The sequence below is a fragment of the Rhinoderma darwinii genome, chromosome 12 (genome assembly GCF_050947455.1).
Source record: "Rhinoderma darwinii isolate aRhiDar2 chromosome 12, aRhiDar2.hap1, whole genome shotgun sequence".
Lineage (NCBI taxonomy): Eukaryota > Metazoa > Chordata > Amphibia > Anura > Rhinodermatidae > Rhinoderma > Rhinoderma darwinii.
Genome location: NC_134698.1, coordinates 3,433,145 through 3,449,248, shown reverse-complemented (window position 1 = coordinate 3,449,248; position 16,104 = coordinate 3,433,145). Strand labels below are relative to the sequence as shown.

Sequence of the window (16,104 nt, the reverse complement as noted above, 5' to 3'; positions counted from 1 at the left end):
ATATTTTTTGGACTGCTCCTCGGACAATATGTTAAATGAGGTCACCAGCTTGGGAACGGTGATGTCATGAACCCTAGGCTAAGGTCAATGTAGTAGGGTAAATCACATAATGAATGTATTTCTTTGGTCGCAATAGATATCATACAGATTTTAATATAGACAGAGATAGAAATAGTGCCCCCAGTGGATTTATGAGAAATATTTTTGTTACTGAATTATTTCTCTTCTTTCTTGAAGGTAAACATCAGGAGGTCATGGGAAAAGATTCCACCAAGACAGTCCACTTCACGTTCCTTATAGGATGTGTCTTTGTAGCCTTCGTGGTTGGAGCAATCTTCTCTGGTCTATTTGTGTCTTGCTACTGCAACCACATGTTTCAGAAGAACAAACACAATACGAAGGACCCCGAATCCAATCTTCAACGGCCTCTATCACTGAGGAGTCTGGCAAAGATGAATGGCCTACTAGACAGTCAGTCCAAGGAAGGAATGATGGAGGCAACTTCTCCAAAGCTCTATACCACTCTTCTTCACGGTGACAAAGAGCAACCGGCAGAGACAACCAAAGCTGGAAGCAAAGAACATCCTGAGCTCCAGGGTCTTCCCACCCCAGAATCTACACCAGAACTCCCAATGAAGAACCTCAAGGCCTTCAAAAACCAATGGGAAAGAAACCAAAATTGTAATAATGCAAAAGAACTCCAAGGCAAGAGCCCGGTTTTTCATTTCCCCGTCTCCAACTCCCAAGTATTCCAGTTTCCTAGCACTCTGGTCCTACCAAGCAGCATGCACGGATACGACCAACCTCTTTCCAGCTATGCAGATGATAAGAAGATACCCAACTCTGAAAGGGCTTTGATTCGACATTCACAGTGTTATCTTCCAAAAGGAGGTGAGATGACCACTCTTGATGAACTTCTAAAACACCTTCCAGAAAGTGGTGGATCACCAAGAAAAATATCAGGAATGATGGCTTTAAGCCCGCAAGCTGTTAGTCCTCATTCACCCGTATCATTCATGAATAGAGTACAACCCCAAATTCCCGACACTGAAAGTGCTCCTTACTATAGCTCCTCAACGCTTCCAAGAGACAGTCTGCCCAGGAGACTGGACATCCCACCAGATGTATCTCCTCAGTCATGCTTGGAAAAACAGTCTAGGCACCCATCCCAGAGACATTCTCTATCCTCCGGACACAAACTCATGAACATAGGTCCAGGAGGGCCATTGGTTTCAAGGCAGCATAGCCTCGGACAAGGTAGCAGACAGCATCCACCTCCTCTCCTTACGAGAATGCACTCAACAGGCACTCCAGTGCCCATGGATAGCCACAGTGTTTTTCTATCTCGGCAGCACAGTTATACAGAGCAAATCCCAATGCAGAGGAGTATGGTGAAAAGGACCCTATCCTTGAGACCAGAGATGTCCTCAAATCCTGTGTTCTTGCCATCTTCTCCTGTAAAGGATGGGAACCATTTTAAGTATTAACGAACCATTTTTAGAAGTTATACCAAACAAAGAAAACTTCTAAACTCAGTTTCTGAAATGTGAAAACAGATGCTATGAAATTTGCCTTGGTGTTCTACAACTCTCTTGCTTGCGAAAGAGTCCTTCAAAAACATCTAAAGTCAAGTCATCTCCAGCAAACAGAAATGTTATGTGAAAGGACTGGAGAGTGGTGGGACGAGATAAGATGGACTAAGCCACCAACACTCCCTCAAACTGCCTTACTTGCTAAAGTGACGGGCCATGGTGGGACTCTGTTGGACGGTAGACATCTGCTGTTCATTTTTAAGTCTTCTACCTAGCTACATTGTTTTCCGATACTTGGAGAGGATGATCTGCCTATGTTGGCGTCCAACGATCTTCGGTTGGTTCACAGAACGGGAGACCAGACCGTATGCCCGTTAGTTGACTGTATTCAAAGGGCCGGTCGATGGAGTAACAACAGAGATCATAACAAATGACGGATCAATTCCATGGACTTTAATTACCTGTTTCCCTGAGCCGTAAAATACCACTAATGAGGAACGTTGAATGATCTGTAAGAAGTTTCCTGAATGCAGTTGGATAAATTGAAAGGATACCTCAAGAGGAATAGATCAAATGTACATTAATTTATATATACATCCTTATTTATATATATATATATATATATATATATATATATATATATATATATATATATATATATATATTTCACAATCTAACTCCATATAAAAGGAGGTTTAATACCCTACCGTGTAGGGGCGAGAAACTCACTTCTATATTAATATTACTGAAAATGTATAGATCGGAATCGAGAAAAAATTTTTTATGTTGGTGCCTGAGCCAGGCTATAGTGTGACCCTTCCAAGTAAGATTAGGTAACCAAGGTGGCCCACCGCATTATCTCACCGTATCAGTATCGCAAGTCAACTGTCTCGTCTAGGCTGTCCTTAAGTCACCGGTGGCTAACTGTACATGACCGATATATATTCACTATCAGGGTGATGTATAGCAGCCAAGATATAAGCACTGTGTGCTCAAATTGAACGGGGCTCTTACCTGCTGCCTCCTTTGACGAGCGTGTGGACAGAGTTGGCCAAGACGTCAAGTTCCTTGAGAAGAGAGAGAGGTTCTTGGCCTTACGACTCTGCCTTTGTTTGAATCCAGTTAGCTCAATGGATAGTCTGTGTACATGTGTGCCTTATTTCAATCTAGTATTATGAACAGTGCGATTGTAGCAACACGAGTCTGTATTTATTTTGTCACTGAGTGGTTAACATTTTTTGCAAAGGGTGCTTTTTGGAGTGTCGCAAATCTCCACTTGATGCTGTTGGGAAATACCTTCTGTACAGACAAGTTCAGGACTTAGGGTGCCGTTGTGTCCAATTTTTTTCCGGATTCTTTTTTTTTTCACGTGTCTTGTTCAGAAAAAAATAATTATCCACGGTCCCGAATGGCCTTCAAATGCATTTAGTCACCTGTTCCCACCAGCTCTTCTTCTGTTGGCCACAAACAAACCTTACTGGAAAATTTTCCAAGTAGTTCAATATGTCAAGACTGTGTAATATAGGGCAATTACGGGGCTGAATAGTGGGTCTCTGGGCAAGCCTATTCCATAGTAGGTTTCCGGTCAAGCCTATTCCATAGTGGGTCTCCAGTCAAGCCTATCCCATAGTGTGTCTCTGGTCAAGCCTAACTCATAGTAGGTTTTTGGTCAAGCCTATTCCATAGTGGGTCTCTGGTCAAGCCTATTCCGTAGTGGGTCCCCGGTCAAGCCTATTCCGTAGTGGGTCCCCGGTCAAGCCTATCCTGAAGTGGTTCTCCGGTCAAGCCTATTCCATAGTGGGTCTCTGGTCAAGCCTATTCCGTAGTGGGTCCCCGGTCAAGCCTATTCCGTAGTGGGTCCCCGGTCAAGCCTATTCCGTAGTGGGTCCCCGGTCAAGCCTATCCTGTAGTGGTTCTCCGGTCAAGCCTATCGCGTAGTGGTTCTCCAGTTAAGCCTATTGCGTAGTGGTTCTCCAGTCAAGCCTATTCTGTAGTGGGTCCCCGGTCAAGCCTATCCTGTAGTGGTTCTCCAGTCAATCCTATTGCGTAGTGGTTCTCCGGTCAAGCCTATTGCGAAGTGGGTCCACGGTCAAGCCTATTCCGTAGTGGGTCTCTGGTCAAGCCTATTGCGTAGTGGGTCTCCGGTCAAGCCTATTGCGTAGTGGGTCCCCGGTCAAGCCTATTGCGTAGTGGGTCCCCGGTCAAGCCTATTCCGTAGTGGGTCTCTGGTCAAGCCTATTGCGTAGTGGGTCTCCAGTCAGGTCTATTCCGTAGTGGGTCTCCAATCAAGCCTATTCCATAGTGGGTCTTCGGTCAGCCCCATTCCCCTATCTCATGGGTTGTACGTCCCTGTTCATGGCTTCCTATCTGTACAAGCACCACAAAGTGAACAAATAAAAGGAAGGGGGTCACATCTACAAGGCTTGGGAGAGGAGGGATGTTGTGGCCCACAGAACTTTAGTCCATGATGGGAACCAGCACCGGGAGGGGAGCGTTAGTTTGATTTTTGCTATGTAACCCTATCTGCTCTACATAAGCTTTTTAAAAATAACCCGCAGAAGTTACAGGATTGTATTCACCAATGGACAAAAAGACCCAATTCCCTAGAAAAGATCCAAAACAATAAAAAAATGTGCAAGTACATTTTTATTTCAATTTTTTTTGGGGGGTTATGTTTGCAATTCGCAATCTCCTCTCTATCACATGGGGCTATTTTAACCCACTGCCGAATGAGTGGGAATTTTCTACAAACAAAAAAGGGATTTTTTTCCCCCATTCCCATTTTTTTAAAGCCTTTCAAATTTTTTAGCACATATTAACCCAAATCGAATTAATGCTCTTTTTTTAATATGAAATTATTCAAGTATTGCCAAAAAGAACCCAAATAATTTCCACGCCAGACACTAAACTCCCGAAACAGAGAAGACGGTGGATAAAACCTTTCCCACCACTAAGCCGGGAGATACATACAGAAGGTTGGGGCATTGCCAGCTGGAGATCGGCCGCTTTTCTTGTGCTAATTGGTTTTTGATGTGAGTTTTGAGTTAATTATGTTACAATAAGTGACAAACTCTGAAGATCGTAGACGCGAGTACCCAACATTTTCCTTCATTCTCAACTAAATCACCACAAAAGACACTAAACATATATACCACTTGTAAAATGCAAATTTTTGTTTTATCTTGGCTAGGCACAGCAGGGCCGACAAGAGGGGTAGGCAGAAGTGTCAGCTGCTTAAAGGGCTTGACTTCAGGCCTTTCTTCGGCCTCGCTTAGCCCAATTGAACAGTAGTTATCACCGGGGGGCAAACCGCCTCGGGCCATGCGGCGGGCTCTGCAGTAAAATGCAGTATTACATACCAGCCATTGAAGTGATTGGCCGACCATGTAATGTATCCGGGCCCACCATGCCCACCTTTGTGACTTCATGAGACAACACCTTTAAGGTGCACCTCTACACCCCGGTAGGGCCCCTTTAATGGGTTTGTTTTGCCAGCTTTGCCTATGGCGCCAAAAGGGCCTGTCCCACCACTGGCACAAAAATTTACCCTCCTCGGATAAAAGAACCAAAATTTTGAAAGTTTAAGAACAAGAAGAATTAAAAAAATTTCAAAAATCATCTGAATACGTAACATTTATTTTTTCATCTTTACCCGGGTGTTAATCGATTGTTATTCCAAAAACATGAATGTTTTTGAGCATGGGACTAAAGTCAAAGATGGCGGCCACCCTACAAGGCAGAAAGGTTAAGACACATGAGGTCACAAGGTTCATGTCCACGGCAGGTTCCCGACTCGTTCACCCTTACACGCAATTGCACCTTTCACCCTTATTATAAACGTATAATAGTCCGACTCTCTGGACTGAATAATCTGTTGTCCCTCTGTATTGACTGACGTCATCTGCATTTTTATAAAGACCGTGAATGTAAAATTTGTAAAAAATATTAAAATAAAAAAAAAGAAAGAAAAACGGCTGCTGTCATTTGTTCAACAACCGGATTTAAAGGGATTATTCACTGTCGGCCTATTTCACACGCACAGGAGTAGTAATAATCCGGAACTGCATTGGACTGAACTAGATCCCAAGTAGATCCTAAGGAGTATAGCTGCAATGCAGAGTGTAGTCCACATGGAAGATTGGGTCTTTTACTTCAGTCATGAGGGTGGGGGCCGAAGTAGAAAACCCGTTTAGGGGATGAAAACGCATAATAAATATAACTGAAATAGGAAAACGTGATTATACATATTCAATTACAGGTTATGGCCGTTAACGTTTATTACTACTAAAGGTGGAGCCATGACTGCATTTACATACAAACAAGGAAAAAAAGAAGATGATGGTGGTCACTGCTAAATGGATTAGTGATTACTGTTAGGCTGGGTTCACACGAGCATGTTACGTCCGTAAAGGACGGAACGTATTTCGGCCGAAAGTCCCGGACCGAACACACTGCAGGGAGCCGGGCTCCTAGCATCATAGTTATGTACGATGCTAGGAGTCCCTGCCTCTCCGTGGAACTACTGACCCGTACTGAAAACATGATTACAGTACGGGACAGTTGTCCTGCAGCGAGGCAGGGACTCCTAGCGTTGTACATAACTATGATGCTAGGAGCCCGGCTCCCTGCAGTGTGTCCGGTCCGGGACTTTCAGCCGAAATACGTTCCGTCCTTTACGGACGCAACATGCGCGTGTGAACCCAGCCTAATAATACTGCCACCTATGTACAAGAATATAACTACTATAATACTGTTCCCTATATACAAGAATATAACTACTATAATACTGCCCCTATATACAAGAATATAACTACTATAATACTACCCCCATATACAAGAATATAACTACTATAATACTGCCCCCTATATACAAGAATATAACTACTATAATACTGCCCCTATATACAAGAATATAACTACTATAATACTGCCCCCTATATACAAGAATATAACTACTATAATAGTGCCCCTATATACAAGAATATAACTACTATAATACTGCCCCTATATACAAGAATATAACTACTATAATACTGCCTCCTATATACAAGAATATAACTACTATAATACTGTTCCCTATATACAAGAATATAACTACTATAATACTGCCCCCTATATACAAGAATATAACTACTATAATACTGCCCCTATATACTAGAATATAACTATTATAATACTGTTCCCTATATACAAGAATATAACTACTATAATACTGCCCCTATATACAAGAATATAACTACTATAATACTGCCCCTATATACAAGAATATAACTACTATAATACTGTCCCTATATACAAGAATATAACTACTATAATACTGCTCCTATATACAAGAATATAACTACTATAATACTGCCACCTATATACAAGAATATAACTACTATAATACTGCCCCTATATACAAGAATATAACTACTATAATACTGCTCCTATATACAAGAATATAACTACTATAATACTGCCCCTATATACAAGAATATAACTACTATAATACTCCCCCTATATACAAGAATATAACTACTATAATACTGTCCCCTATATACAAGAATATAACTACTATAATACTGTTCCCTATATACAAGAATATAACTACTATAAGGCTGGGTTCACACGTGGCGGAATTTCACTTAAATTCCGCTGCGGACACTCCGCAGCGTTAATCCGCAGCGGAGCCGTTTCTCCATTGACTTTCACTTTAATTTAGCAGTGTTCGTTTAGACGAGGCGTAAAATTCCGCTGCGGAGCATAGGCTGCGGAGCGGAATTTGGTGTCCGCAGCAAGCTCTGTCTGTTGCGGAGCAGTGGCGGACTCATGGCGGAATTTCTCCATTGACTTCAATGGAGATTCTAAGTTCCGCAATGAAGTCCGCAGCTGTCATGCACATGTCATGTGTGCTGCGGATGCGTCTTGCTTTTTGAACTTGACATTTCTTCATTCTGGCTGGACCTATGTATTTCTAGGTCTACAGCCAGACTGAGGAAGTCAATGGGGCTCCCGTAATGACGGGAGCGTTGCTAGGAGACGTCTGTAAATAGTCACTGTCCAGGGTGCTGAAAGAGTTAAGCGATCGGCAGTAACTGTTTCTGCACCCGGGACAGTGACTACCGATCACAATATACCTCAACCTGTAAAAAAATATAAGTTCATACTTACCGAGAACTCCCTGCTTCTGTCTCCAGTCCAGCCTCCCAGGATGACGTTTCAGTCTAAGTGACGGCTGCAGCCAATCACAGGCCAAGCACAGGCTGCAGCGGTCACATGGACTGGCGCGTCATCCAGGGAGGTCGGGCTGGATGCCGAAAGAGGGACGCGTCACCAAGACAACGGCCGGTAAGTATTAAATTCGTTTACTTTCCCTAGGGAAAGTGCTGTCCCTTCTCTCTATCCTGCACTGATAGGGAGAAGGGAAGCACTTTTCCCGCAGTCCGCAGCAGCTAGTCCGCATCAATTTACTGCACATTTTGTGCAGATCCGCAGCAGAATCTGCAACGCAGATTCTGTGCGGCATTGATGCGGACAGTTGCGGAGGAAATCCGCCACGTGTGGTCATGCCCTTATACTGCCCCTATATACAAGAATATAACTACTATAATACTGCCCCTATATACAAGAATATAACTACTATAATACTGCCCCTATATACAAGAATATAAGTACTATAATACTGCCACCTATATACAAGAATATAACTACTATAATACTGTTCCCTATATACAAGAATATAACTATTATAATACTGCCACCTATGTACAAGAATATAACTACTATAATACTGTTCCCTATATACAAGAATATAACTACTATAATACTGCCCCTATATACAAGAATATAACTACTATAATACTGTCCCCTATATACAAGAATATACTATAATACTGCCCGTATATACAAGAATATAACTACTATAATACTGCCCCTATATACAAGAATATAACTACTATAATACTGCCCCCTATATACAAGAATATACCTACTATAATACTGCCCAATATACAAAAATATAACTACTATAATACTGCCACCTATATACAAGAATATAACTACTATAATACTGCTCCTATATACAAGAATATAATTACTATAATACTGCCACCTATATACAAGAATATAACTACTATAATACTGCCCCCTATATACAAGAATATAACTACTATAATACTGCCCCTATATACAAGAATATAACTACTATAATACTGCCTCTATATACAAGAATATAACTACTATAATACTGCTCCTATATACAAGAATATAACTACTATAATAATCCTCCTATATACAAGAATATAACTACTATAATACTGCCCGTATATACAAGAATATAACTACTATAATAATGCCCCCTATATACAAGAATATAACTACTATAATACTGCCCCTATATACAAGAATATAACTACTATAATACTGCCCCCTATATACAAGAATATACCTACTATAATACTGCCCAATATACAAAAATATAACTACTATAATACTGCCACCTATATACAAGAATATAACTACTATAATACTGCTCCTATATACAAGAATATAAGTACTATAATACTGCCACCTATATACAAGAATATAACTACTATAATACTGCCCCCTATATACAAGAATATAACTACTATAATACTGCCCCTATATACAAGAATATAACTACTATAATACTGCCCCTATATACAAGAATATAACTACTATAATAATCCTCCTATATACAAGAATATAACTACTATAATACTGCCCCTATATACAAGAATATAACTACTATAATACTGCCCCCTATATACAAGAATATAACTACTATAATACTGCCCCTATATACAAGAAAATAACTACTATAATACTGCCCCTATATACAAGAATATAACTACCATAATACTGCCCCTATATACAAGAATATAACTATTATAATACTGCTCCCTATATACAAGAATATAACTACTATAATACTGCCCCTATATACAAGAATATAACTACCATAATACTGCCCCTATATACAAGAATATAACTACCATAATACTGCCCCCTATGTACAAGAATATAACTACTATAATACTGCCCCTATATACAAGAATATAACTACTATAAGGGCATGGCCACACGTGGCGGATTTCCTCCGCAACTGTCCGCATCAATGCCGCACCTAATCCGGGTTGCGGATTACGGCTGCGGATCTGCCCAAAATGTGCAGAAAATTGATGCGGACTAGCTGCTGCGGACTGCGGTAAAAGTGCTTCCCTTCTCCCTATCAGTGCAGGATAGAGAGAAGGGACAGCACTTTCCCTAGTGAAAGTAAACGAATTTCATACTTACCGGCCGTTGTCTTGGTGACGCGTCCCTCTTTCGGCATCCAGCCCGACCTCCCTGGATGACGCGCCAGTCCATGTGACCGCTGCAGCCTGTGCTTGGCCTGTGATTGGCTGCAGCCGTCACTTAGACTGAAACGTCATCCTGGGAGGCCGGACTGGAGACAGAAGCAGGGAGTTCTCGGTAAGTATGAACTTATATTTTTTTACAGGTTGCTGTATATTGGGATCGGTAGTCACTGTCCCGGGTGCAGAAACAGTTACTGCCGATCGCTTAACTCTTTCAGCACCCTGGACAGTGACTATTTACAGACGTCTCCTAGCAACGCTCCCGTCATTACGGGAGCCCCATTGACTTCCTCAGTCTGGCTGTAGACCTAGAAATACATAGGTCCAGCCAGAATGAAGAAATGTCAAGTTAAAAAAGCAAGACGCATCCGCAGCACACATGACATGTGCATGACAGCTGCGGACTTCATTGCGGAAATTAGAATCTCCATTGAAGTCAATGGAGAAATTCCGCCATGAGTCCGCAACCAGTCCGCCACTGCTCCGCAACAGACAGAGCATGCTGCGGACACCAAATTCCGCTCCGCAGCCTATGCTCCGCAGCGGAATTTTACGCATCGTCTAAACGAACACTGCTAAATTAAAGTGGAAGTCAATGGACAAACGGCTCCGCTGCGGATTAACGCTGCGGAGTGTCCACAGCGGAATTTAAGTGAAATTCCGCCACGTGTGAACCCAGCCTAATACTGCCCCCTATATACAAGAATATAACTACTATAATACTGCTCCTATATACAAGAATATAACTACTATAATACTGCTCCTATACACAAGAATATAACTACTATAATACTGCCCCTATATACAAGAATATAACTACTATAATACTGCCCCCTATATGCAAGAATATAACTACTATAATACTGCTCCTATATACAAGAATATAACTACTATAATACTGCTCCTATATACAAGAATATAACTACTATAATACTGTCTCCTATACACAAAAATATAACTACTATAATACTGCTCCCTATATACAAGAATATAACTACTATAATACTGCCTCCTATATACAAGAATATAACTACTATAATACTGCTCCTATATACAAGAATATAACTACTATAATACTGCCCCTATATACAAGAATATAACTACTATAATACTGCTCCTATATACAAGACTATAACGACTATAATACTGCCCCTATATACAAGAATATAACTACTATAATACTGCCCCTATATACAAGAATATAACTACTATAATACTGCCCCTATATACAAGAATATAACTACTATAATACTGCCCCTATATACAAGAATATAACTACTATAATACTGCTCCCTATATACAAGAATATAACTACTATAATACTGCCCTCTATATACAAAAATATAACTACTATAATACTGCTCCTATATACAAGAATATAACTACTAAATTAATGCTGCCCCCTATGTACAAGAATATAACTACTATAATACTGCTTCCTATATACAAGAATATAACTACTATAATACTGCCCCCTATGTACAAGAATATAACTACTATAATACTGCTCCTATATACAAGAATATAACTACTATAATACTGCTCCTACATACAAGAATATAACTACTATAATACTGCCCCCTATGTACAAGAATATAATAACTACTATAATACTGCCCCTATATACAAGAATATAACTACTATAATACTGCTCCTATATACAAGAATATAACTACTATAATACTGCCCCTATATACAAGAATATAACTACTATAATACTGCCCCTATATACAAGAATATAACTACTATAATACTGCCCCCTATATACAAGAATATAACTACTATAATACTGCTCCTATATACAAGAATATAACTACTATAATACTGCTCCTATATACAAGAATATAACTACTATAATACTGCCCCCTATATACAAGAATATAACTACTATAATACTGCTCCTATATACAAGAATATAACTACTATAATACTGCTCCTATATACAAGAATATAACTACTATAATACTGCTCCCTATATACAAGAATATAACTACTATAATACTGCCCTCTATATACAAGAATATAACTACTATAATACTGCCCCCTATATAGAGAATATCACTACTATAATACTGCCCCTATATACAAGAATATAACTACTGTAATACTGCTGCTATATACAAGAATATAACTACTATAATACTGTCTCCTATATACAAGAATATAACTACTATAATACTTCCCCTATATACAAGAATATAACTACTATAATACTACCTCCTATATACAAGAATATAACTACTATAATACTGCCCCCTATATACAAGAATATAACTACTATAATACTGCCCCTATATACAAGAATATAACTATTATAATACTGCTCCTATATACAAGAATATAACTACTATAATACTGCTCCTATATACAAGAATATAACTACTATAATACTGCTCCTATATACAAGAATATAACTACTATAATACTGCTCCCTATATACAAGAATATTACTACTATAATACTGCCCCCTATATACAAGAATATAACTACTATAATACTGCCCCCTATATACAAGACTATAACTACTATAATACTGCCCCCTATATACAAGAATATAACTACTATAATACTGCCCCCTATATACAAGAATATAACTACTATAATACTGCTCCTATATACAAGAATATAACTACTATAATACTGCTCCTATATACAAGAATATAACTACTATAATACTGCTCCTATATACAAGAATATAACTACTATAATACTGACCCCTATATACAAGAATATAACTACTATAATACTGCCCCCTATATACAAGAATATAACTACTATAATACTGCTCCTATATACAAGAATATAACTACTATAATACTGCTCCTATATACAAGAATATAACTACTATAATACTGCCCCCTATATACAAGAATATAACTACTATAATACTGCTCCCTATGGTGAAGAATAAGTAGAAGTTTTTAACATATATTTATTATAATGATAGAATAATTTACGTTCTATTAATCATCTCCAGTTTTTTATCTTTTGTCGGTTTCTTCATATTTAACAATTCCGGACACTCTACACGTGAAGATCTTCATTATTTATCCTTCTACCTCCAGGAATAACCTACATCCTGCCTCTGCCTATAAACACTATTTCTCCGTGGACATAATGTCATTAATTCGGGTTTTATATGCAGGGACTTCTAATCACTATAATTATATATTATGGAAACAATTAATAGATTTTGTCACATGATGCGATAGTAAAAGGGTCGAATTCTAATTAGATGTCACTTCCCGCATACTAAGCAGCGTATTTTCCTAGGAAGTTCTCCACCAATCCGATATTAGGTGTGAATGGGTTAATACTCGATTAAGGGAAACTCTCTTTCACACTTTTCATATAGTATTCGTATGCGGATCTTTACCTGCACATTATTAAAAGTTGTGCCCCCTATATTTACTGTTACAGTTTAGTTTCTACATCGCAGCAACCTGTGGCTGTTATCTCCATGTCAGTCGGAGATGATGCATCATGGGAGATATGGTATTTTTACATTTCCGGTATTCCAAATTGGTGTCCTCGAAGAGGTGTTGTCCATGTAAAATTTTGTCAAAATTTTTGTTTTTTTATGCCTATTTCTTTATGCCCTATTAGGGCACATGAGGGTAATAGAGGGAGGTCCCCTGATCAGTAGGAGTAGCACTCATACTGGGGGGTGGGTCACTGTCATTACATGGATGCCGAGTACATAACTGATTGAGGAGGTCCTGCAATGAAGGTGGAGATGCTCCTGAGGAGCTGTAGTGGGGGACAGGAAAGGACAAAGCCTATGTCTGAGAGGGTATAGGGAACAATAGGGACCGTAACGGCCACAAAACCACCAAATTTAATTTGCCAGTGGGTGGAGCTTAAGAAGTATAATAGACCCATGCACTTCCAGGTGAGTTAGCTTAGAACAGATGCGAGTTTGCGCCATCATGGTAGGTGAACGAGGTGGACTGGTATAGCAGGGCCACGTATCAGTGGGGGGACTTGGGATGGTACGGTAGGTCCCCATGGTGGTCAAGGTAAGTCATGGAAGTCAGTCCACAGGATCATTGTTTGTCCCAGGGCCCAGCTGGTAGCATAGGCGGGCAATTGGGGCAGGCAACCCAGACTGCAGGATCAGCTGACTGGGAGGTAGGTGGGTGGGATGTCGGAACAATTTTGGGCTCACTGTGGTTTACGTCAATTGTAAATGGGGTTGTCTCCTTTATAAAACCCATTTCCATACACCCGATTAGGGAAATCTGAGATAATATAGGGGGGTCCTCTGTTCAGGATCCTCATCTCATGCCCAGAGTGGAGAGCGGTTACATAGAGTGTCTCTCTCTCTCTGGAGGACCTGTCCTGTCCGGTATTACACAGATACCACATTGATATGAATGGACCTGGTGTAATGCCTATTTTCCCCTGTGGTGGCCCTCCAGAGAAATAAAACACTTGCTGCCAGATTTACCCACAGATAATAGAGGATCGCTGGAGGTCCCAGCTGGGGGACACTTTGTGATCAGCTTACAATCAAGGGAGCCTTCCAACAAGTAGGGATTGTCCAAAGAGGAGAACCCCTTTAAGCTGTTAAGCGGCTCCAACCACATTTTGCCAAGAGCTTATATCTATTTTGTTTGAGTGATGGGGTGTCCTTGAAGTTGGGCTGTACACCCCTTACATCAGGAGTGGGAAACATCCGGCCTGCGGGCCGTATAAGCCCCGAGGGATCATTTGGTCCGGCCCGACCTTGCTCAGACCATGCTGCCGCCGCGTCATTCGCTACTAGGCTCTATTCACCCTACTCACACACACATTTAGGAGCAGGAGAAGGGCAGGCGGACCCAAGTATGGCGGCGGCAGGTCTGAGTGAGGTCGGTGCGTGCCGGCCCAAGAGTGGATCAGTCCGGTCACCCGACCTGAGTCAGTGACGTGACGTCAGGTGACTGGACTGGTCCACTCCTGTCACAGCACGCCCCGACCTCACTCTGAGCCCCTCCGCCATGTCATTCCCTCCTTGGCTCCGTCCACCCTACTCACTTACATTTAGGAGCAGGGGAAGGGCGTACGGAGCCAAATATGGCGGTGGCGGCGGTCCAAGAGTGGATCTGTCCGGTCACCTGACCTGAGTCAGTGACGTGAGTACAGGTGACCGGACTTGTCCGCTCCCGTCACAGCATGCCCCGACCTCATTCTGACCACCGCTGCCGCCGTGTCATTCCCTCCTTGGCTCCCCTCACCCTACTTACTTGAAATGAGGTCAGGTGACTTAAAGGGGTTTTTTTTCCCATCAAGGACATTTATGATATAGCTGCAGGATATGTCATAAATGTCCGATAGATGCAGGTCCCGTCCCACCTCTGGGTCCCAGATCTATCTCTAGAACGGGGCCCACTAAACCCCATTCTGCCTCTTTGTGTTGTGGTTGAAGCGTGCGATTTCCGACCATGGAGAAGAAAACCGCGTAGCTCACTGAGCTAGGCTATTTCCGTAAGTCCCATAGAACTGAATAGTAGTTATGGAAAAAACAGCCTAGCTTGGCGGGCTACGCTGTTTTCTTCATCATGGTCCACAATCAGCCAGAACCCAGAGCGGAAGAATGGGGTTTAGGGGGCCCCGTTTTAGAGATGACCCTTGGCAGAAAAAAGGTTCCCCACCCCTGCCTTACATGGAAGACCCTCCATAACTTATGGATGGAAGGTAGACAGATAGGTCGGTGGACTTCCACAAGAATAGATGTCGAGAGTCATAACCCATCCCTGATAATTACAGAACAACCACCATATACAAGAAAGGACATGTCCCGTCGCATTTCACAGACGATCAGCCTGGATTCTCCCGCCGAGCCGTTATGTTATACAGGATTACATGGATTCACCAGAAGGTTTTCAAGTCATTTTCGAAGGAAAAAAAAAAAAAAGCTAAAAATGCTACCTGAAGAAGATCGACGGTAATAGAAAAAGCAGTGAATGAGGAAATTGACTGATGCTGCACATATACAGTAACATTAGCAATTCTCGTCAGACTTAAGAGCGGAGGAATCTTTAATAAATCCATACGCACTCGTGAAGCTTGAAGGAGCTAATTTGTTAAACACCCGGCTTACGGGAGGACGGCGCATCCCACCCTCTAACCACCTTGTTGTAAGAATGCGGAGGGAAAGGCTTTTATAATATCAGTTTCTGGATGGTTTGTCAATCCTATTAAAACATGGAAAAAAAGAAAAACGGCAG

The 16,104-nt window shown here is 41.0% G+C and overlaps 2 protein-coding genes across 5 annotated transcripts in view; both read left to right on the top strand.

Annotated features, from left to right (window-relative positions):
- Window positions 1-2,126, top strand: part of SEMA6C (semaphorin 6C) — a 167,231-nt gene extending 165,105 nt beyond the window's left edge. For all 4 annotated transcript variants that reach the window (XM_075844749.1, XM_075844747.1, XM_075844748.1 and 1 more), the window contains one exon: window positions 238-2,126. In XM_075844749.1, coding sequence (XP_075700864.1) covers window positions 238-1,487 — 1,250 coding nt within the window. In that variant the 3' untranslated portion in view covers window positions 1,488-2,126. The remainder of the gene's footprint in view (window positions 1-237) is intronic.
- The window catches only part of DUSP23 (dual specificity phosphatase 23), a 395,843-nt gene that overhangs the window by 194,789 nt on the left and 184,950 nt on the right, over window positions 1-16,104 (top strand). The gene's annotated exons all lie outside the window — the stretch shown is intronic.